Here is a 22,041-nt window from a genome sequence, read left to right as displayed (position 1 = left end):
TGTCCAAGTCACGTTCAGTGGAATACGGCTATAAACAAATATTTTGCAAATCATTTAGACGGTTAATTTCGTGCCGACTACAAAAACATCGATACCTCTCATCGATGTTTTCTTAGCTTTCAGTAAAAAATAAGTGAAAATAGCGTTTTAGTTTATGTTTTAGTCATAGTCATTATAATTAGTGTACAAATCAAGTTTAAATCATTCCGGAGATGCCTGCAGTGCGCAAATATCGACGCGAGACAAGCGAAATCAGTTGCTGTCTGAAATATCTACTCTTCACAAGCAATGTGTTCATATTTGTGGCTGCTCTCATGGTGCTGTCCGTTGGCATCTGGGCTTGGAGCGAGAAAGACATGTTTCGCAACATTGCCAAGCTGAGTTTCATAGCCTTGGATCCGGCCTTTGTGTTGATTATACTGGGCGGCATCACCTTCCTTCTCGGCTTCATGGGCAGCGTGGGCGCACTGAGGGAAAATACTTGTCTCTTGGCTGCGGTGGGTACGCTAATTGTTTCCATCGAAACCCAACTAATAATCTTATTGTCTCTCTGTAGTATGCCATTTTTCTGAGTATATTGCTTATAGCTGAGATTGGCTTCTGTGCTTTGGCATTTGTACTCAAGGACAAGGGTTGGGTAAGTCTCTCCATAATCAAGATAAACTGATTTTAATGGTTTTCCCTACTCCAGATCAAAGACCAAGCTACTGAGGGGCTCAAAGCCTTCATACGGCATTATCGTGAGGATGCTGATCAGCAGAATCTCATCGATTGGATACAGGAGGACTGGCTGCAGTGCTGCGGCATCGACGGACCCAAGGACTGGGACAGCAACAACTATTTCAATTGCTCGTCCATTGCCATTGGCAGTCGTGAGGCCTGCGGGGTGCCCTTCTCCTGTTGCCGTCGCCGGCCGCAAGAACTCATCAAGAACAAGCAATGCGGCTATGATGTGCGCAAAGAGGGATATGTAAGTGGTTTTAGGTTTAGGTTTACACGTAATCATAATCCCATAATTAATCTGTGCAAGCAGCCTGTGGATAGGAATATACATGAGCGTGGCTGTTTGCGCGCTGGCGAGGATTGGCTGGAGGCACATCTAATAAGCGTGGCAGCGGCCTGCGTTGGCCTGCTGATGCTGCAGGTGCTCAAAGGACTGAATCTGCCTTCTTTTAGATTTAATTATTTATGTTCTATTTTATTGCGTATTTAATTTGACTTTCCTTTGATTTTTCGCTAGGCCATGGAGCTGTCCAAAATCATCTATGAAAAGGGCTGCGTTCAGGCTGGCGAAGAATGGATGGAACATAATTTGATTATCATTTCAACGGCTGTCATTGTGGTCATGTTTTTCCAGGTTTTTATTTAATTTTTTTACATTTTGTCTGTGAATTCGTTTTGTGATATAATTTGTTTGAATGTACATTTATTAATATTGTAATTTCCTTTGTAGATTTTGGGCATTTGTTTTGCACAGAATTTGCGTGCCGACATTTATACCCAAAAATCGAAATGGCACTGACAAATGGCCCTCGCTGCACCCACAGCACTCTAGAGACAACTGAAAGGAGGAGAAGTATAACACCTCATACAAGGCAGAAGAGAAACACTACAGATACTCATCTACGCTTCGGTTAGTTAACTATATCTACTATAAATACCTTATACTATCTGCCCATATGTGTCTGTGCTCGTCTACACGAGTATGCCTATAGCTAGCTGTGTATGTGTCTAAAACTCAAATGCAAACGCAAACGCATTCCGTCTTCGTGTGTGGGGACATTGAATAACTAACGAACAAAACATTAACTAGGTTGCCAAATTTTTTGCTGTTTTTACGTCGGCTTTCTCTTTGCCCAAAATCAACCGAAATGGTGAAAACAAAACAAGAAAACTAAAACCCAATGCAAAACATTTTGAATACATTTTCTATACATTTTTACAAATGAAAAGTAAACGAAAGAGGGAAGACATTTTTACTCGAAATGCAGCTGTGATATATTTTTAATGAATGTATAGAGAGAGACATAGAGAAAGAAAGAGAGATAGAGAAGAAAAAACAACAGAAATTATATGCAACAATTTTCCAAACAACAAAAAAGGCAAAACCGAAAAACCGATAGAAAACGAAACTCATTCCTAAACTGAAAACAAAAGCTAAAACCTAGCACAAAACAACAACAAATATCTAACATGAATGCAACGCTATAATAATTATTTTTATATACATAAAAAAAAGATGCACAGATAGAAATATTGTAAAAAAAAAACGCATACCATGTAGCTTGCTTTTCTCATTTCTAAAAAAGAGCTTAAAACTAACAGAAAAAAAAAAAAACAAGTAAGCTATGTGTATATTTTTGCAAGAAAACACGAACTGAAACTTGATGTGAAACTCGAAGAACACTCGTAATTTGTCTTGAGGATCAGTTTGTGGTTTATTTACGATAAAGCGCACACTTAACTTTTGTACTAAAAGTCTCCTATAAAGGAGCACAAAATGCATTCGTTCTTGTACCTTGAATGACGATTTATACTACACGAGTTGTGTTCTTAAATGATATTAATTACTGATCCTGATTCTGAACTATTTATCTACTATATATTTCCATTAATTATAAGCTCATTTATCCTACATAAGTATGCCCTGAACACTGCCCTTGAGGAACAACCGATTAAATATGTATTAATTGCCTACTGAAGATCCATTCCGTATATGTCCAAAACATTCCGAAAAGAAGTATTCAGCTATGGGTTGGTATCTTGCCAAATATTTGATTACAAATGCAAACCCTTCTTCAAATGACTGCCATGGAAACCATGATGTTCAAAAGAATCTCCTAATTTCGGAATGGATCTTCTTCCTTTTAAGAGTCTCCCGATTATCTGAAAAGTTCTCTCACCCAAAACATGAATTGATTTAATGCTCAATTTTTGCAAAGAGAACTAGGAATCTCCCCATTTGCCAATGATAATGCCCGTTACCAATTAGGAATCTATCAAAATTTAAGCACACGTATCAAGCATACATTAACAAACAAAAAATAGGAGAGAATTACAATTACAAATAGGACGATAATGGTAAAGGAAAAAGTCAATTGAAAAACGAGCTGAAACTAAAATGCAAGTCAGTCAAGCAACATTAACGAAAACAACTTATTTAAATATAGAATTTATCAATTATAAATTTATAACAATAAGAAATTAGCAAATATATACATAAAATAAAGCTTAACAAAGGTTATTGATGCAAAAGATCAATCACACAAAATATCTTCCAAATGCAATTAGTTTTGATTTTGTAATACTTTTAAGGGACATTTCACTTTATTATTTTATCTCATAAAAGGATCAATCTTTACAAATATCCAATTGGATTTGAGTGATTGAATATCATATTATATGTATGCACAAATAGAAGAATCTTCCATATAATTCATGCTAAAACAAGGAAAATAAAATGGACAACACATTTTTTAAGGCCCATAAAACCACTTATTTAAATGCTATAACTATATTTATCAGTAACATAATCAATTTAGGATCTCCCCTTATTGATTATGTCACTTAAGCGGCACATCTCCAGACTGTCCGTCCAGTTGTGCAATTGCATCGAACTGCACCGCGGGCAGATCCTCACCACTTGCTGTCTTGTTCGTCCGTTGATACTCCAGTATGACCAAAGTGTTATCCCCCAGCTTGAGGATCTCATTGGGCACATAGAGTGTGACCTGGGGACCGGCCACGGGCCAGTATCGGCCCAGATTGAAACCATTCACATAGGCCACACCCTTGCCCCAGCCAGCCATGTTTAAGTAGGTGTCTCCCACCTCCTCCACCTTGACGTTGCCCGTGTAGAGAACAGGTCCATTGCGCAGAATGCGTTGCCTGCCGAGGAATGCATCCAGTCTTTGCTCCCCGCTCTGTTTTCGCCAGTTCTCCACGACCTCGTCTTCGAGGGGGAATGCAGTGCTCTTCCAGTTCTCCAGCGGCAGGTAGCCGCCGTTGTGCAGTTGGAGACTCACCTCACCAAAGATGCCCTTCGTGTCGTTGGAGATGTAGAAATTGACGCGACCCTGATTCTCCACCAGCAGCTGGAGCGTGCTGCCCCATCCTTTGCTCAGTGGAAGGGAGTATATTTGGGCCTCCCTGGACAGTGTGCCCACCAGCTCCTGATCCACAAAGACATGGGCACGATCGTTGATCTGATTCACCCTGAGGAGAGCCGGATCAAGGTCCATGCTAGGCAGTTGCGTCTCGTACAGCACCAGGCCGGAGTACAAATCGAGTTCCTCGAACGATTTTGGCTTTGTCGACTCCACGGGTTCGCCCTTGGCCAGAGCAGCACGTCCCTCGGCAGAGAGTAGGGCCAGTGCTGGAGTCAGCTCCACTTTGCCATATGCCAGTCGCTTGGCGGGACTCAGCGTAATCTCGGGCAGGGGTAGAACTTCACCAATCACCTGCTTAACCAGAGTATATTTGTTGGTTACGCCGCCAGCCTCGTCCATCACTGCATCGTAGTCATAGCTGGTGATATCCGCCGCATAGCCAATGCCCCCATCCAGATTGTAGTTGGCTCCGGCCGTGAAACCAAAGTTGGTGCCGCCAAAGAACATGTACAGATTCACGCTAGCGTTGTAGCTCAGAATAGTTCTAAAAAGAGATCCCCAATTAGTTGGAATAATTTGGAATAGGTGCAACCAAATCCCACTTTAAGGCATCGGCCACCACTTGACCATCGCGTCGTTGGTTCATCTCCTGCCAGTGGGTCAGCCAGCCAGGGTAGAATTCCGAATTGACCAGCGGACCCGTGGGCTGCAGTTTGCGCAGCATTGCCCAGATGGCGTCAATCTCGTGAACTGTTGGGGAAGACGATTTGAGTGAGGATCAACCTAGGGGTCGAGGGATGACGCAACTCACTTCGATCAATGCCGAAGTCCGTGGTGGCAAACACATTGTCGATCTTGCCGCAGCTCATGCGTTCGTTGGGTATGTCCGTCGTGAAGAGCAGCGCATTCCCCTGCACATAGCTCTCCGTCTCATCGCGCAGCCAATTTAGATAGACTTTGTCGCATTCATAGTCCCCGTACTCATTCTCCACCTGCACCATGATGATCTTGCCACCATTGCCAATCAGCAAGTGCTGCAGGCGGGGCATCAACTCTGCATACCATTTGGCCACTTCGGCCATGTAATTTGCATCGCTCGTTCGCATTTTGATGTTGGGATATTTTCTGAACAGCCAGTGGGGCAGTCCACCCTGAAAGAGGCAGCATTAGGGTATTGATTTGTTTAAAAGTCCCTCCTGTGTAGACCTACATTGTCGCGTTCTGCACAGATATAGGGCCCTGGGCGCAGTATTATATAAAAGTCTTCCTCCTGGGCAATCTCTAGAAATTTCACCACATCCGCCATGCCTTCCCAGTTGTAGACACCATCGTGGGGATTGTGTAGCGACCATTCGACATAGCTAGGGGGGTGGAGCAAATGCAGAGATATAGTAGAAATGTAGCCCTACTTATCCATAACCACGTAGTGCCCAGTACTAACGTATCTAATGCATTAAGGCCCGCTGCTCGCATGGTTCGCATACGACTACGCCATGCGCCCTGAACAGCACGGAAATAATGAAATGATCCAGCGATATAGCGAAAGGGTTCATCATTCAGCAAGAATGTATTTCCCACATGATCTATAGTAAAACTACCACTCTTTTGGCTGATTTTGCGCAGGCTTCTCTGTGACCAAGACAAAGGCAAAACATTTCGAAATAATTTTGTATACATGACGTTAATGACAGATGTTGTGCCGCGTTTCAGCGCGGCTCACAACGTTCTTCCTCGCTAATGCCGAGAGTGTGCTTCAACTTTTGTAGCTACTAAAGCACTTGAGAGTAATGTTTGTGTTTTGTGTAAGTTAACGACTACTCACGTATCCACTGCATTCAGACCCGCTGCTCTCATTGTGCGCAGACGACTCCTCCAGGCCTCGGGCACCGCACGGAAGTAATGGAAAGATCCGGCGACATAGCGAAATGGTTCACCATTCAGCACAAAAGTGTTTGCCGCATGATCGATTGTGAATTTGGGCGGATCCTAAACAAGATATGCAAAGCTGTGTTTCACCCAGTTAATATTTTGTGTGTTTTGCTCACCTCGCGTACTCCCTCGCTCTCACTCTCGCCACCGCCCAGGCCCACACAAAGGCCGACGGTGAGGGCGATCACCAAAATAATCACACAGCCGCTCATGGCCATTGTCAGCTTTCGAGTGCAGCGACAGCTCATGGCACCTCAAAGGTAACTTTAAAGTTTAAATATACAAAAAAGCCTAGATCAGCGCCAAAGCTTAAAGCTCACTCAAAGCAAACTTTGCTCTCTTTTTGTTTTTTGGGCACTGTGAAACGATCGACTGGTCTCCAGCTCTGACCAGGGCACAATGTCAAGCGATGTTCGAGCAGAGCGAATGGGGTTTTGCATCCCCGTATGGCACTTTGTACAGCAGTCCACCCCGCACCGCACATCTATCCATATATATATTTGTTGATAAAGCCGGTTGTTGGTTCCCCACTTGAGGAGCTCTGATAATGCTGCACATTTTCAAGTAATCGTCATTTAAGTTTCCTCGTAATAATAACAACCTCTAACGTCCAAGTGGTTTGCTCTCTCAAGTTTTGTGGGGTCTACAAAAGTATCCTATCGAATCTGCTTAATGCTGAAACTTAATCTACAAATTGTGTTTGTTTTCGTTTGGAATCTGGCTAATGCTACAAGGTAATCTATATTGTTTTTATGGAAAATTTTAGTGATTGTTTGAAGTGGGTAAATTTTTTTGTTTGGTGGGGTATTACCTACTCATCGTTTGGGTAAGTGTTTTAGGGCTCAAGGAAATTATTTCTTGTCTTTGCTTTCTATGAATATTAGAACATATTAGTTTCCTTGTTAACTCATTATTTTTTGTGGTTGGTAGTGATTGCAGGCTCTAAGTAAAATTAAGGAAAGTTCAAACAGTCTAACCAAATTGGTTTTTGAATATTAAAACCACATTTTGGAGGTATACTCTTAAATTTCAACTATGTGGAAGTTGACTGTTTATCCCAGACTGCAACTTATTTTAACTTAAGTACATTCAAAAGTTTCCCATTTATTTCAATGTGTAATTTTCATAGTTGGTCGCTTGAGATTTTAATGTTTTGTTAATGAATAGCATTGGAAATGATTCTTAAACTATTCAAAACAATAGAACAAAAAATTCCATAAAATTATTATAAATTTAAGTTTTAATTCTCTAAGTATTAGAGTTACAAGTAGCATGATTGAATCCTTTTCAAACCAGATCCGAAAATTTAATGTCTTCATTCCATTGTTTCCTCAATCCCACTCTGTAAAGGCTGTAAGGCTCGAGGGATTCCGAAAGTGGATTCTTGAAAATGATCCTAAAACTGTCTAAAATGATTTAAAGTTTAGAGAACCATATTTCCGAATTGTTTTCATAGAGATCGTAGCTCCAAATCCATAAGAATTTGAGTTCAGAAGTCATAAACTATTCTTTTTCAAACTTTCTATAAATAAATTGTCCACATAATCCCACGCTGTATGTGAACATTTAAGTTCAAGGCACTCCGACCAACACCCGATAAGGATTATTATACGCTTGGGAATTTCATAATATTTTCTGTATTTGCATTTGCATTTTATTTACTGCACTATCACTTATCAAAATTGCAAAAGAATTATACATTCTTAGGGGGGGTAGTTAAATATGTGTGCACATACATATGTATATAAGATGTCTTTGATTAATGTATATTGTCCGCTCTATAGTTCAATAAGATTATTATTTGGTAGAATATAATTTAAGTACTAGACTTTGGTAGTGTGGGTGTTGTCAGAGTAGAAGATTTCTTGCCCTCTTGGAGAGAGTTGCTTGATAAATAACTCGTTTATAGTATAGGTTCCTATTTTGATTCCTCTCTTCCTTTTCGTCGTCGTATAGCTAGAGTTTCTTTTTGTTTTCGTTTTGTGGCTTAACTAAGGATTAATTAATAAATATTTGAACTGTAACATAAAGTGCTTCTTGGAGTGTGTTTCTGCTAAAATTATTATAAAATACAGATATACCCAGGCTGAGGTAGAGACAGCACGAAATTCAAATTTGCGGAGGGTCTGTAGACAATTGGAGATACATAGAGAGTAGATTGATTGATTGATTGATAGAGATTGATTGGTAGCTGGAAGTGTGTGGAATGACAATCGTTTTGATTATAGAATAAGTAATTATATTTTAGTTATTATCCACTAGAAACTAGAGTCCATATGATCGTTGCTTTGTTTTCAGTGACATTTCACTTGACTTCGCCGGCCATCATGCAGAACTTGTCGGCCATTAGTGTAAGCACCTTTTCCAGCTTGCCATGACGATCCTCGGGCTTGGCCGTGGCCCCACAACTGCCCCAAAGGAACTTCACGTGGAATTCAGTTCTATAAGAGCGAAAATTATTCGAAGAAACTCAAAGGTAAGAGTTGTGTAGAGCACCCACCGAAAAGCATCCGACAGCAATTCATCCAGTCGAATGCTGGCGTCTTCGAGCATCATTTTGGCATTCTTCCGATACAGATCGAGGCTCTTGAGGAAGCCGCGCGACGCATCCAAATGCTGGAAGTTAATGGACATGCCAAAGTCATCCGCCTTCGATTCCCACGGAGCAATGCACGTGTGATACAGCGCCGGACGATCGTCCATATTCGAATGGTTGATAATATCCATAACTGGACGATCGATGAGCAGCGCATAGAGCAGGACATGGGGCACTGTGGTGTTGGGCGCCTGCGGATTGGATGCCTCGTTCATGCTGCTCAAAGTGGGACGCAACTTGGCCTCGAATGTAAACGCGCTGTCCGTGTACTTTTGCCGCAGAATGTGCCAGGCCTGATCGAGTTTTTGGATCTACACAGGGGAGGGGAAAAAATCTATTAAGCATTTCCTTTAACATTGCCTAATCTTTAGAGTGACGCACCTGTGCCATGCACAGTCCCAACATAATGGCACAGAAGCCGAATAGATTCCCCAATGCCGTCTTTGTCTCGACTGCAATCTGTATCCACTTGCTGAGCAACTGTGCCCGATCCAGATCCGTCTGACAGGTGAGTATGGTGACGGCCACCATCAGCTTGATGCACTGCGTGCGCTCGATGATATCCTCGCGAAAGAGTTTGCCATGCGGCAGCGTCAACAGCTCCAGTCCCGAACAGCTCAGAAAGTAGTCCAACTCATCGTCGGGCTGCTCTAGAAACAGACCAATATCAATGCGTGTTATGTGCTCCGCCAGCAGCTTGGGCCCCGTCTCCAGCAGCATCATCTTGAAGGTGTTCAGCGCATCACCATCCAGCGGCTTGTTCTCCACCGAAGGCAGCAACAAAGTGCTAAAGTTTTCAAAATCAAATTTGCTGCCCTGCGAGGGGAGAAGAGGATTGCATGAGGATTAGTTCTTCCATGGGGACGTACAGCACTCACCACTCGCACCTCCTCAATGGCCAATGTGAAGAGATTCTCCTCCGCTGCCATGGCATCAAACTCGCTGAAACTCTTCAGTGTGCCATTGGACGCGGAGCTGCTCATGAATCTTGGATTCTTGATGATCACTCCACGCTGTATGCACACATCACTGCCATCGCCCAGTGCCGAGTCGCCCGAGCCATTGCCCGAATCGGAGCCACTTGCCTGATATGCCAACACGGCGGCCATTGGCTCCTTGCGCGGCTTCGGCGGCGGGCTGGGTGGCCGACTCGAGTCCGACCCTGTGTCCAGGCTGCAATTTCTGGCTAAACTCGACATCCTGGCTGCTGCCTGCTGGCGCAGCGCCTGCGCTGCTGAAGTACTCGGCCTGGGCAGCGAGTGGCTGGTAAACTTATTCTCCAAATGTTGCTGCTGCACATCGCTGGTGGGATTGCATCTGGCTATGGTCTGGAAGCGGGCCAGTCCATTGCCATTGGAAGTTCCATTGCTGTTGCCATTGGCTGCCTCTTGGAGCTGCAACTGCTGCTCCTGCAGCTTGTTAATGTTGCTCACGACCATGGCCTGTGCGGGAGTCAGGCTCTGGGATCGCTGCTGCTTCTTGCAGGGCAGCCGCGGCGGCGGAGGAACTTCGCGACGTGCTCGTGGCGGCGAGCAATGAGGACTACCAGGAGAGGCTACAGTCTGCTGTGGCACTGCCTGCTGCTGCTGCTGTTGCTGCTGCTGCTGCTGTTGCTCAAAGCGAAAGACTGCACTTCCAGCATTGCCCAATCCTGCGCCATTGCTGCCCAGTGGCGAGCTCAAAGGACTCAGGCCACGTAGCCCAGCCAACATTTGGCTGTGCAGCTGATTACCCACAATCTTGTGACCATAAAAGGACAGTGGATATCGCCTGTTGCACGGATACTGAATGAGAGCACCCGAGGCGGCAGAGATGGGTTTGCCAGAGCCCACGTAGAAGGTGATCAGATCAGGCACCGTGTCAAAGGCATCTTCCTCAAACTGATATTGGACGCGCTCGTACACAGTCTCTGGTTGTAGGACCAACTGGAAGAGAAAGAATATTGTGATTAGATAAACGCTCTCAAGGATCTCAAGGACATCACCCACCTTATTCAGCACAAAGTGCAGCACTGCCAACTTGCTGCGACAACTGAGCACATAGTTGTCCGGCTGTGAGGCGCAATCCCGCACCAGGAAGTCTCCTTCCCGCTGGACAATCTCCTCGGCCCGTTGTCGTGGCAGTGGTCCGTGGTACCAGGCATGGGAACGCAGCTCCCTGGCATCCAAACTCAACTCCCATTCGAGTGCCTTCTTCAGGGCTATGGCCTCCTGTTGCTCATTGGGATTCGGCGAATTCACGGCTATCGGTGTGGAGGCATTGCTGCCGCTAGTCTGCTCCATTTCGCTATCAATGTGGGCACCCCAATGGGGACTGTTGCACCTGGAGCGCGGTCTCAATTCTTCGTAGCTGCAACAGAGAGAAGTGGAGGAGAGGGAGAGAGTGGGTGAGTGGATGGATGAGTAAATTTCCCTTATTTTGGGTAATTTCTGACAAGCTAAAGGGCCATTCCCCCCAAAAGCGGCACTCAATTGCGGGGAAATTTCACTCCGGCAAGGATATTTTGGTCCTTGGTATATGTACCAACTTTTTGTCTGAAGTTCAAGTGCAAAAAAAATACAAATCGAATTGTAGTAAAATGTGTTGTAGCCGGTGGGGACTTTCTTACTCCTTTCTAAAAGAATTGCACACACTTTTTGTTTGGAATTTTCTTGTCCTTCTCCATATATCCTTTCACTTAATTTCTTATCACTCACCTGCTACGCCCATGTTGATTATGCCAAGCTTTCAATCAAATCAAATGTGGGAACGGGAAACGCCCCAAAAAACTATTTCAAACACAGCGAGGCACAGGGCAGACTCTTCTTCGAGTCTTAAACGACTTTTAAGCAGATTTTTGCATGCAAGAATTGCCTTGAATTTGCATCACTTATTTTCAACAGCAACTACAAAATAAAAATCCTATTTCTATATATTCGCGTATCTCTGAATCAAGTCTGAACTCTGCGCCGTTTGCAATTGCTCTGAAAACGTTACGGCCATGTCCCAGGGCCATGTCCTCCCCATTCTCTCGCACACGAGTCGTGCACTCGGGTTGTCCTTGCGAGGGTTGTTTCGGTTTGTTTTGGGTTTTGTTTTAAGACTCCTTTTGCCGCTTCAAGGAAGTTTTTGTGTTGTTTTTTACGTACGGGGAAATTCTTGGAGCATGCGCAGAGTTTTTGTTATTGAAAATATACGAAAGAGATTCGGAAAAGAAGGAGAAATGCGGGCAGGGTGGGATAACGCATAATTTGGTGGAAGATATTTGAAGTATGAAATTCAATGAAGATAAACTCAAATTAAAATGGATAAACCTACCAAATGTATATCTACTTTAAACCCATTGCCCCTCACTCACATGGTGTTTGTATCATCGAAAGTCAGTTGCTTGAGCACTTTGCCACTTTTGGTGATAATCAAGTCGCGACCACCGCTATCGCCACTGCCCGAGATATCGATGGAACTTTCCTCCAGATAAACCAATGGACAGGAATTCTTGCGTCGCGGCACAGCACGCGGCCTGCTGCTGCTAGCTGCAGGATGCAAAAGCAGTGAATACATTAAATGTACATATGTATATCGAATGATTCGGGGAACTTACCCTCTAAAATCATGGATTGCCGACGCTTTGCCCGCACACCCAACAGACTGTTGATCATCAGCTGGCGATGTGCGCTGCGTATGCCACAGCGTTTTAGCTCCTTGTCCGTAATGTCCACCACATCATCCACAGTGCTGTAGGCCTGCAGATTACCTGAAGAGCAGGGAAGAATGTACACGTAAGTGCTCGTTAGGGCAGGTCAGAGAGACAGCCAGCCAAACCTTCGTACTGCTGCAGCTCCAAGAGATCCAACCATTCGGCAATGCTCATCCGGGAGTTGTGCACAATCACAGCCAGATCCTCCCGCCGGCGTGCTGCATTCGAGTAGCGAAAGTTCCACAGGATACCTAAGAAAGAGTTGCAAGAAAGATCTTAAGCTGCAAAGTCTGTTTCTGATTGTGTCACTTACTGCTTCGCCGGTTTGCCACATTGCGCGGCTCCAGTGTACGCGGCTGCACATTGCCCATTTTGTCTCTCTGGCTTGTGTAATGCTCCCCCGTATGATATACAATTTCTATTATTATTATTCTTTAATTAAGCCGTCACATGGCCACCAGTCTCAAGACTCGATCTGAAATTCAACCGTTCGCTGTGCTCTGCGTCAGAGTACTGAACGTGACCGAAAGGCAGAGCCGCGAGCATGGGAGAAAAAAAAGAGCTGAGAGTACGATTTTTGTGTAGCTTAAACCGAGGAGGGAATGCTCTTTTAAAGCTTCTTTTTCATAGATTACTTCGAGCAGGAGTGGCGGACTTCCCCTAGAATGAAGAACAGCTTACAAATTCTTTTAATGCATTTACTTCTCTCAGGAATAAACACTTGGAATCCGCCAGCTGTTTTGCTATTGAGTTCTGGAAAAACTAAGACTTCTCAGGTATATTTTGGGTGTGAATAACTTGGAAAATCAGCTAAGTTTTAGTACTACTATGTCTAGGAATGTGTGGCCTACATTTGGAATAATTTATACCTTTATATATGTATATCCTTCCTTCATCTTCTACTGTATCTGTGTGCCTTATCTTCAGTACCCAACAAGATCTTCAAACACCCTCTCCGCGTCGGATAACTCTCTGGCAGCGTATGATAAAAACCATAAGCTAAGCATGAGTAATATTTCAATGTCGTGCATCCACACACAATTTACTCTCACTGTTTTTCGACAATTTGCTCTCACTGTTTGTCTAATTACTGCTCTCCGAGACACACACTGCTCTCTCCCCCAACTGGCACCCGCGCTTGACCAACCCAACTGCCTGCCGATCTCAAGGGGGGATTTTCATTCAGTTTTCGTATCGGTTTTATCGTTCATTTGATTAGCGGAGAAGGCCTCAGAAAGCCGTTTGTCGCCGCGTCTCATATTTTCTGCTGATCGCAGCGTTATTCCATTAATTAAATTTTCTGTAGCTGTTTCTTTGTTGGCTATTGTCTTGGCAGTTGGCAGTTGGCATTGCTCGTATTTTCATAGGAATTATGAGAGAAATTGTACTCTCCATTTGGTTGCTCTATTCAAACAAGTAAACAGATAGATGATCCCTCTCCTTATTTACCCAAGTAATGCCAGCTGTGACTCTGCACTTTAACATTTATTTTGTAGTTAAAAATTATATAAATATTTTAAATAAAATAAATTAGAGGGAGTATTCTACGTGGCTTAAGCTACTTGACATGGTACTTTACACGAGTAACAAGCATGCGACATGCATGTAGTTATACATGTACGAGCATGTATTAATGTAGAATTCGTTGCTCTACTCCACCACATCAATTTCTATATCATCGTCCGCCTGTTCGCTGAGCTCCACACTGGAGCAGCTATCGGAGCTGTAGTCCAGCTGCTCCTGTGGATGATGGCCAGCACCTGTTAGGGTCGTGACCTTTGTGGCAGCCACACTCGAGGGCTGTGCATGAGGCTGCTTCTCTTGACCACTTTTTAAATTCTCGCGTGTGTGCCGCCATTTCATACGACGATTTTGGAACCATACTTTGACCTGAAGAGCAGGGGAATAGCTATAAATATTTCTACACTCAAGTTTTCTCTTCCTTTAACCCACCTGCGCATCTGTCAGATTCAAGCGTGCCGCCAGCTTGCGTCTATCTGGCTTTGTGATGTATTTCTGTTGCTGGAACTGTATTTCCAGACCCTTTCGCTGCAGATTCGTAAAGACAGCCCGTGACCAGGAGCGTTTCCGTTTCCCGTTGCTGTTGCCACTGCCACTGCCACTGTTGCCGTTGCCGTTGCCGCCCCCATTTTGGCTGCCATTTTGCATTGTGGCGGCCGCCTGCGTTGTGGGAATGTTGTCCAGCAGCGGCTGCTGCGACTTGCCCAGAAACCGCTGCTGCTGCGTCAACTGCAGAGACTTGAGGCCATGAAGAGGCGCCAGCAGCGCTGTAGCTGTCGAAGCTGCATTCGTGGCAGGTTTCTGCTGATGAAAGTGCGACTGATGGTGCGACTGATGGTGCGGCTGATGATGCTGTGGGTGTGGGTGTGGGTGTGGCTGGTGGTGGTGCTGCTGATGGAAGCGTAGAAGAGCGTTGGTTGCCAGAGTGGGATATGAGGTTGCTAAAGGAAAATAGAGGGAACAAAAAGTATTATAAAGGTGCGAAAGGTTGTCGATAGGATCACTTTATCTCGTTTTAAGGATTAGAAGTAAAACATGATTATAGAAAGATATTTAAGGGGACAATGGGTATATCTCTAAGGTTTTTATGATCGTCTAAAGGAAAGACAGCCTCTCATAAATAACAAGAGCACAGCATCCTAGAATGAATCCCTGCAGTATTCCATTTCCCTTCATTTATTTGCCATAATTCTTTTCCGTCCTTTCTATGACGCTGTGGCTTGATCTCTTGGGGTAAACCTTTTAAACACAGTATTCTAGAGTTAACTCTTACTTCAATTCCTTAAAATCCCTTATTCAATGATGTTGATGATCTTCTAATGGTATAACCTCTCATAGATTATACCACCGGAGCATCCTAGCTAACTCTTACTCTACTCCATTTTCCTGCATGTCTTTGCTTCCATCTTTTATATGCCGATGTGGCTAGATATCTATTGACGATCTCTCTCTCCCCATCTAAATTATCTTCTAATAGATTATAGTCCACAGCATTCTAGAATGAATCCTCTCTTCAATCATTCCACTTCCTTTCACTAATTTGCCATAACTTTTCTTCCATCCCTGCCATATTTCACTCACTTTTATTTATTTTTACAAACAAATTACTAAATCGCCATATCCTCCCATATCATTAATTATTGCCCATTTCCGGTGGAAACAATACATATTAGTTGTTATATTTTTTGAGCTTAAAGCCAACCGAAAATTTACGCATTTCCGTAACCAGGAAAAAAACATAAGGAAAATATTATTCCGTTCCGTTCCGTTCCGTTCCACTTGCAAATATGAAATTCAGAAATTGTATGTTGTTCGAGTAAATTATTTTGTTCAATGAAAACGCACGTTGAAAATATTTAAATGAGTTTGTTTATAATAAAATTTTCCACTTAATTGGAAATAATCATTGAGGGAGGCACTGTCGGCGGGGCGGAACCATTTGTATTTGTTTATGCCACAAAAACGAAACGAGATTTCAGTAGAGCAACTATTAGCGTTTCTTTTCGGTGCAGAGCCAAGAATTATTTGGGGTAATCGAACACGACATGGGGCACACGAGAGAGATGTGTGTGTGGGTGTGTTGTATCTGTAGGTCGAGTGCCTTTTCATACGTTTAAATGTTTTTTAAATATCTCAAAGAGCTGCTTATTCTTTCGCTCCTTTGCCTAAACTAGTTTATTCATCTTTTTATTGGGTTTTGCTCATAGAGTTTATGCTTGATTTTTCGCTTTGTTTGTGTGTTCACGCGGCATGCGTCTAATTATTTTCATGGCAAGCCATTTTATTTACTCTAGAAAAAAACACTCGACGATGCGTGATTCTTGGATATTTACATTGCAGCGGAAATGCGCTGCTGCTCCTTGCTGCATTTGCATCTGTGTCTGGCCATCTGCATCTGCGTTAATTAGCCTGTTTGGCATTTGGTTTGTGTCACCCGTCGGCGGTTTGTTATAATGAGTTTCCATCAATTTTCAACACCTTATTCCTCGAGTGCACAGCTCTTGCCTTGGCACAGCGCGAGCTCTTTAATTGCCGACTTTTCAGATACATTTGTAAATATCGGGCGCCCCAATACCAATCCACAATCCCCCTGCACCCCAGGGTAAATATCTTAATGAGTTGTGATAATTCCGAGGCGTGATGCTAAATCACCCCAGAGATTCACCCACTCCCGCGATTCGCTGTTCCCTGCATGGCTGCGGATGCATTCGCAGCCGGAGGATCTGCTCGGCTCTGAGATGTTTGTGTTCTGTCTTGGATTTACGGGGAAATTTCCATTTCTACGGATTTATTTGACCTACCATTCCACGGGGTATGCCATATTTATGGCTTGCCGAATATTTTGTTTGTCAGTGCTCTGCGGTGCTCTCCTTTTTTTCTGGGTAAACTGCGAATGGACTTTTCGACACTGACCGAAACGCCACTGCGCTGGTGAGGCTGGTGGGCCATGTGCACGGGGATTTACAATATTTACGAGTGTTTCCCTGGTCCATCAATTGTGACGAGCAGGTTAAGTGATTAATTTATGAGTTTTTGCCCACGATGTAAATTAGGTTTAGGAATGCACTAAACAAGTGCAAGGTTAAAGGCGAGATAGGAATTAGCTTAAATAGTTGCTAAATACTTGGTAAATAGTTACTCAATTTTATTTAAATTATGGTTCCCTTACACATCAGCGATTCTTTCTCAATAATTTCACTTCAATTTAAATATAATATTTTTTATTCTTTGTGCCTCAGCGGTGAATATTAAATTGGAATTGATTTCTTCAACATTTTGACATTAATATGACAGTATTTTTTACCGTAAATTCTCATTTAAAATAAACATTTTCATATCTAAAATATATTTTTGTACATTTAAAATAATATATTTAAATGTATTAAAAAGAATATAAATATTTCATTTTTAAATTAAGGTTTTTAATATATTTCCTACAAATTGATTACTAAATACTTATTTTAAAGTGTTTTGTACACATTTAGATTAAATATGAGGCGCATAAAAAAACATTTTCACACATTTACATTTAAATCCATGTGAATACCATTTAATTTCTCCATGCTAAGTATTAAGCTATATTTGGCTGAGTGCATAAAGAGGCTTCGATTTAGAAGAGCTTTGAGCAAGAGTTCTGAAGTTTGTACACTATTTCCATGAATATTCTATTTACTCGGTAAAATTTCATAGATAACGAGTTTAAAAAGGTTTGAAAATGATCGTAAAACTGAAGAAATTAGTTATCTTTGATTAAATTCATCAAATCATAGTCATATGATGATCGAAAGACAGTATACATATACTTTGGCATGCAGATCTAAAACATCATGAATATACATTCTGGTGACGATAATAAGGAATTTATCACATTGTGATGACCAAAAAAAAAGTTATGGGAATCATTTAAAAATGGCATTAAAAAATAATTAATAGAGCAGAAGACACAGTCAAAATGCACATTACAAATCCATCACAAAATGCCAGATCACTCCATCATTCAATACCAACTTCAATACGTACACTAAAACAATCGAAATATAGTTAATCCCTCTCATTATATGTAAATAATCCTCCCCTGCTGCTGGGAACTCTTTGCCATAATCTCTTTGATTCCACAACTACGAAATCGACTCTCTCTCTCTCTGTGATGTTCATTGATGAACGCTGCTGTGATCGCTGGCAATTCCATGTAGCTCTAGCTGCAGCCAAACCAGCAAGCAATTGGATTAACATATAAATTGTAAATTAATTAGGCAAACGGCGCCAGATTATCGCTCAGACATCAGCATTCCCATATAGCAGACAAACGTTTTCAGCATTGATGCTGCTGGGGGGAATCGATCGATCGAGCGATGGATGAATCGATCGCCAGCACCCAAGTAAAAGCCCAAGTAAAAACAATCAAACAAACTACTCAACACCAGGCGAGGCAAGCAAACAGCAACAAATAGTCAAAGTATCAGTAGGGATGGGAACGGAAAGGAAGGAGAGAGAGAGAGAGAGAGAGAGAGAGAGAGAGAGAGAGAGAGAGATCTTCTCTCTGGCTTGGCCCCAAAGTTTTTTTATGATGTGCGATGCGATGCGATCAATCCATCAAGAAATGAATCCGCCAGAGAGGCAGAGAGTTGGCTGGAGCAGGTTGGTCGCTGCAGGTAGCCATCCTCTTCCTCCATCGCTCCACAGTGGGTGGCTGTGTAAATAGTTGCCCTCTGGCTTGGCCCCTAAAAATACCACAAACCATAGGCATAGGCATAGGCATAGCCATCGCATTGCATAGCTTCAGTTATTCCATCATTCAGTTAGTCATTTACTCATTCAATCAGTCAATCAGGGTCGGTCATGCGCCTGTCATTAGCCTAAACGGCAGCATCGCGTTGAGTCACAGTAGTTGGGCCCAATGGCGCCCCATCTATCAGGGATCGGGCCAAAGTTCTTCCAAGTTCTCTTACTGCGGCTTCAAGTTCTCTGCCAACCTGTCCTCTAGCCCCTGTTCTCTGTGGCAGCGGAACAATTCATTATCGTTGGCAATTAGATGGATAGCTATCTGTATCTGCCCATGAATGACGGGCCAATTGCTCAAGCAAATAAACAAATTGTTCACCCATTCCCAGCCAATCGCTTTTCACGTAGGTCGAAGTTTATTTTTAAAGTCTGATTCCTAATTTGTTCATAAATTGCTGTTAATTTTCGACCGTGTTCTTTCTGTTCTTTTGAATTTAATTTATTTAATGTTCCCACAAGGATTGATGAAACACTTTCAACGATCGTTTGTTTCGTACAGCCGCTGCTGATTGAGGAAATGTCGAATTTAATTCTCTTTACTAATTGCCCTTCCATTTGCACCTGCCCGCACGGAATGTGTTTGAAAATCGTTTAATATTGATGATAATTTTCATAAATGTTTTGCTCCATGGAAGTGCGCAGATTTCGATTTATTTCAATGTGCCGCTAATTTGTTGCCATTCAAAAGATTTCAAAGATTTCTTTTGAATGAGAAATTATACAAAATAAAATGATATCATGGCTAAATGTTGCTCGAGCTAAGGGTGGGGTAAAATGTAGTACAAGGAACACCGTAAGTAACATTTGATTATATTTGTCTGCACAATTATATTAGCTGAAACATGTGTAGCTGCTCTCTTCACAGCATAGGCCACATTTCAATAAAAATTTGAACACAAACAACTCATGGCATGGGCTGACTGGCTTCCCTTCCTTTCACAATCTTCGACAATATGTTGGCATGCTTCCTGCCCTTGCCCCTCGAACTTCCTTCGCAATCGATTGCAAGTCCTCTGCAGCTCTTTAGCACCCACTTGATAAGTATTGTATATAAAACAAAAGCCAACACCAACGAAATGTGTTAAATGGCTTGCAGCCTGCCTGTCCGTAACAATGAACAATTTCTATTTGAAATGCCTTTCCTATTTTTCATATAAACAAGATCAAAGTGCATGGGCCTGGCAGGCAGTCCATGAGCCATGGGCAAAGTCGTCGTCCCCAGAACAGTTCAGATAGTATTCATCGGTATACAAAAATCCCCAGCAGGAAGTAACGTAAATACACGGAATATATCGAGATATTCTGCGGTTCGGATTGGGTTCTTCTTCTCAACAAATGGATTGTTTTCGTCAAGAGTCTGTTCGAACAGTTGGCCCGGCACAATATTGCACAATGTGGCCGCAGATCAACTAATAATTCCAATAAAAACAAACGATTTATGGCCAAGCGCTGCGCTGCTCTTCCAGGAATTTACATTTTCTACGTTTTTCACTCTTTTGGATTTCCTTTGTAATGTGGATAAAATGGTGCGTAATTGCAGTACATACTCCGTGCTCTCCATGCTCTTTGCCTCGTAATGAGCTGAAGATCTTTTTGATTGGCAAATGGGGAAACTTCCTCAACAGATCTTTTGATCGTTTCTTTTCGTCTGATATCCTGAAGATGGCTGAGCATGGAATGCCGAGTGATTGGCATATCGGAAAATATGATTGGAGGTGTTTGAATGATTTTGCTTTGATCAAACGCGAAAAATCGTATTAATTGAGCTACAAATTTGGAAGTGAAGTGGTTTTCTAGGGATACATTTGATTGTACTTAAGTGGTAAGTATCGTTTTAAGTTTAAAACGGTTTTAAGCCAGCAGATAAAGGACATTGGCAAAGGGTTTGATGTATGGATTCATCAAGGAAATGCAGCAAGGGTTTATCTATCTATCCGATATCTATAGATAAAGCACTAAGCTATAGAAGGAAGAAGCATAAAATGAACTTGTGAACAATTTTGATCTTTATCGGCATATTCTCTGTCTTCAGATCTTTTACAACTGCTCCTGATTGCAGCTCCCTTTCCTTGGCCATGACTCCGACTATAACTTGTTAACAATCTGAGTGTTTTTGCACTTTTGATCCGATCATTCTCATACCATAATCCCCGTTTATACAGATAGATATTTTAGTTTCTAAGCCATGTCTTACCATGTTCATTAGCTCGAATGGGCGTTGGTCTCAGCACAGATTTGTAATCCATATAAAGGTTCGGGTATAGCTTATCCAATCCCGCCGCATAGGCATAATGATGACTTTGTGTCGTTTGTAGAGCAGACACATGGCCTAGCTTGGTAGCCTCTGCCTGCGATTGACTGAAACAGTGAGGAAATGTGCAGCAGGAGAAGACGCTGCCATCGCAGCAGGATCTCGTGGAGGAGGATGAAGAGTTTGTCAGGGATTCGCTGGGCTCAGAGCCCAGCAAACGATCGACACTGAAACTGAGTTTCACTTTGGTGGTGCTGGTGCTTGTGGGAGGCGTTGGACTGGATACACTCGTCTCGGGACTATGGGTGGACTCCTTGGGCGACAGATCGCGATCGCGATCACGATCACGATCAGTATCCATGGGATCGTGGTTGCCCGAGGGCGATGGCAGCTTCACTTCACATTCGCCGCCGTAAACATGAGTGCTGAGATTCTCTGGCATACTCTGTTCCATGCTGGCGGCACTTTCGTGTTGCAGTAACATTGCTTTGACTATGAATACCAACAGTTTGATTCGCAGAGATTGAAACACTTTGTATCGATCCTTTCAGATCACCAATCGATCGATCCAAACACCGTCGCTCGAACCGAACTCGAAAATTGTGGCTAAAAGGAGAGCCACTGCGCAGCAACCAACCGACCGCTTAAACCGTTTTGTACCAGAAGACAACCCACACAGAACTGAGTGGAACCGGCCCGGGAGCATACCCAACCAGCGATCGATTGCCGTTGGCGCACAGCACACCACTCGACATGGCATTGTCTGGCCTGGCCTGGCCTGGCCTGGCGTTTAGGTAAATCTCCATGAGATTGTGTGCTGCGGATGCTCGCAGTGTGTTTACAGTGGTATGATATCTGAGGGAAACACTGAAACAGTTTCGGAATGATTATTGTTATTAGCAGAAGAGGAATGGGTAAGTTTTGTAGAGTTCTGGGGTATGCAGTCTATGATCATGCATGTGGAACATTAATTCCATCAAATAAAGGCTACTAGAGATGTCTAGCAGTCCAATTAGGTGCGTTATCTTCTATTTTCATTTAAGCAAAGAAATATCAACATCTAAGCTGCAAACATTAGCTCTTTAGACACATAAACAATAAGAAATTTCTCCATAACTTACAACCCAGACACTTTGCAGTCAATTCAATACCTCTATCACAACATATTATCCTTTAT

General features: G+C 42.9%; 4 protein-coding genes across 9 annotated transcripts; 1 reads left to right on the top strand and 3 right to left on the bottom strand.

Moving 5' to 3' along the window:
• Positions 1-106: 106 nt before the first annotated feature.
• LOC117902117 (tetraspanin-17) lies at positions 107-21,616 on the top strand. Of its 5 annotated transcripts, XM_034813235.1 has the most exons (6): positions 108-497; positions 557-637; positions 692-970; positions 1,034-1,144; positions 1,241-1,357; positions 1,454-3,038. In XM_034813235.1, exons 1-6 carry the CDS (start codon positions 213-215, stop codon positions 1,520-1,522), a joined length of 942 nt encoding a protein of 313 aa, XP_034669126.1. In that variant the 5' UTR covers positions 108-212; the 3' UTR covers positions 1,523-3,038. The 5 variants fall into 5 exon arrangements, 4 of the variants coding, with proteins under 4 accessions (XP_034669123.1, XP_034669126.1, XP_034669125.1 ...); XR_004649358.1 differs by lacking the exon at positions 1,241-1,357 and adding an exon at positions 21,416-21,616 and having other exon boundaries at positions 107-497; positions 692-1,144; positions 1,454-1,633; XM_034813234.1 differs by lacking the exon at positions 1,241-1,357.
• LOC117902115 (beta-galactosidase) lies at positions 3,479-6,426 on the bottom strand. Its single transcript, XM_034813230.1, has 6 exons — positions 6,155-6,426; positions 5,932-6,095; positions 5,320-5,470; positions 4,921-5,260; positions 4,712-4,859; positions 3,479-4,653 (listed from the first exon to the last, which is right to left on the bottom strand). Exons 1-6 carry the CDS (start codon positions 6,284-6,286, stop codon positions 3,564-3,566), a joined length of 2,025 nt encoding a protein of 674 aa, XP_034669121.1. The 5' UTR covers positions 6,287-6,426; the 3' UTR covers positions 3,479-3,563.
• On the bottom strand, positions 8,005-12,800 carry LOC117902114 (breast cancer anti-estrogen resistance protein 3 homolog). Of its 2 annotated transcripts, XM_034813228.1 has the most exons (9): positions 12,624-12,800; positions 12,436-12,561; positions 12,215-12,367; positions 11,972-12,146; positions 10,623-10,983; positions 9,513-10,559; positions 9,016-9,450; positions 8,539-8,945; positions 8,005-8,479 (listed from the first exon to the last, which is right to left on the bottom strand). In XM_034813228.1, the coding sequence occupies exons 1-9, from the start codon at positions 12,679-12,681 to the stop codon at positions 8,344-8,346; spliced, it is 2,898 nt and encodes a 965-aa protein (XP_034669119.1). In that variant the 5' UTR covers positions 12,682-12,800; the 3' UTR covers positions 8,005-8,343. The 2 variants fall into 2 exon arrangements, with proteins under 2 accessions (XP_034669119.1, XP_034669120.1); XM_034813229.1 differs by lacking the exons at positions 11,972-12,146; positions 12,215-12,367; positions 12,436-12,561; positions 12,624-12,800 and adding an exon at positions 11,331-11,514.
• On the bottom strand, positions 13,837-21,424 carry LOC117902116 (homeobox protein H2.0). The gene is made up of 3 exons (XM_034813231.1): positions 20,808-21,424; positions 14,264-14,772; positions 13,837-14,200 (listed from the first exon to the last, which is right to left on the bottom strand). The coding sequence occupies exons 1-3, from the start codon at positions 21,346-21,348 to the stop codon at positions 13,961-13,963; spliced, it is 1,290 nt and encodes a 429-aa protein (XP_034669122.1). The 5' UTR covers positions 21,349-21,424; the 3' UTR covers positions 13,837-13,960.
• Positions 21,617-22,041: the final 425 nt, after the last annotated feature.

This window comes from Drosophila subobscura, chromosome U (assembly GCF_008121235.1).
Source record: "Drosophila subobscura isolate 14011-0131.10 chromosome U, UCBerk_Dsub_1.0, whole genome shotgun sequence".
Lineage (NCBI taxonomy): Eukaryota > Metazoa > Arthropoda > Insecta > Diptera > Drosophilidae > Drosophila > Drosophila subobscura.
The sequence above is the reverse complement of the archived record's forward strand: the minus strand, read 5'-3'. Positions and strand labels throughout refer to the sequence as shown.

Excerpts from the sequence above, each read along its gene's own strand:
- LOC117902117 (XM_034813235.1), top strand. The coding sequence starts at position 213 with ATGCCTGCAGTGCGCAAATATCGACGCGAGACAAGCGAAATCAGTTGC. Across the intron at positions 498-556 it reads ATACTTGTCTCTTGGCTGCG|TATGCCATTTTTCTGAGTAT; the intron begins GTGGGTACGCTA and ends GTCTCTCTGTAG. Across the intron at positions 971-1,033 it reads ATGTGCGCAAAGAGGGATAT|CCTGTGGATAGGAATATACA; the intron begins GTAAGTGGTTTT and ends CTGTGCAAGCAG.
- LOC117902115 (XM_034813230.1), bottom strand. The coding sequence starts at position 6,286 with ATGAGCTGTCGCTGCACTCGAAAGCTGACAATGGCCATGAGCGGCTGT. Across the intron at positions 5,471-5,931 it reads GGTCTGAATGCAGTGGATAC|CTATGTCGAATGGTCGCTAC; the intron begins GTGAGTAGTCGT and ends CCACCCCCCTAG. Across the intron at positions 4,860-4,920 it reads GGACTTCGGCATTGATCGAA|TTCACGAGATTGACGCCATC; the intron begins GTGAGTTGCGTC and ends CTTCCCCAACAG.
- LOC117902114 (XM_034813228.1), bottom strand. The coding sequence starts at position 12,681 with ATGGGCAATGTGCAGCCGCGTACACTGGAGCCGCGCAATGTGGCAAAC. Across the intron at positions 12,147-12,214 it reads GCAATCCATGATTTTAGAGG|CTAGCAGCAGCAGGCCGCGT; the intron begins GTAAGTTCCCCG and ends TGCATCCTGCAG. Across the intron at positions 10,560-10,622 it reads TGCACTTTGTGCTGAATAAG|TTGGTCCTACAACCAGAGAC; the intron begins GTGGGTGATGTC and ends TTTCTCTTCCAG.
- LOC117902116 (XM_034813231.1), bottom strand. The coding sequence starts at position 21,348 with ATGTTACTGCAACACGAAAGTGCCGCCAGCATGGAACAGAGTATGCCA. Across the intron at positions 14,773-20,807 it reads CATTCGAGCTAATGAACATG|CAACCTCATATCCCACTCTG; the intron begins GTAAGACATGGC and ends ATTTTCCTTTAG. Across the intron at positions 14,201-14,263 it reads TGAATCTGACAGATGCGCAG|GTCAAAGTATGGTTCCAAAA; the intron begins GTGGGTTAAAGG and ends CCTGCTCTTCAG.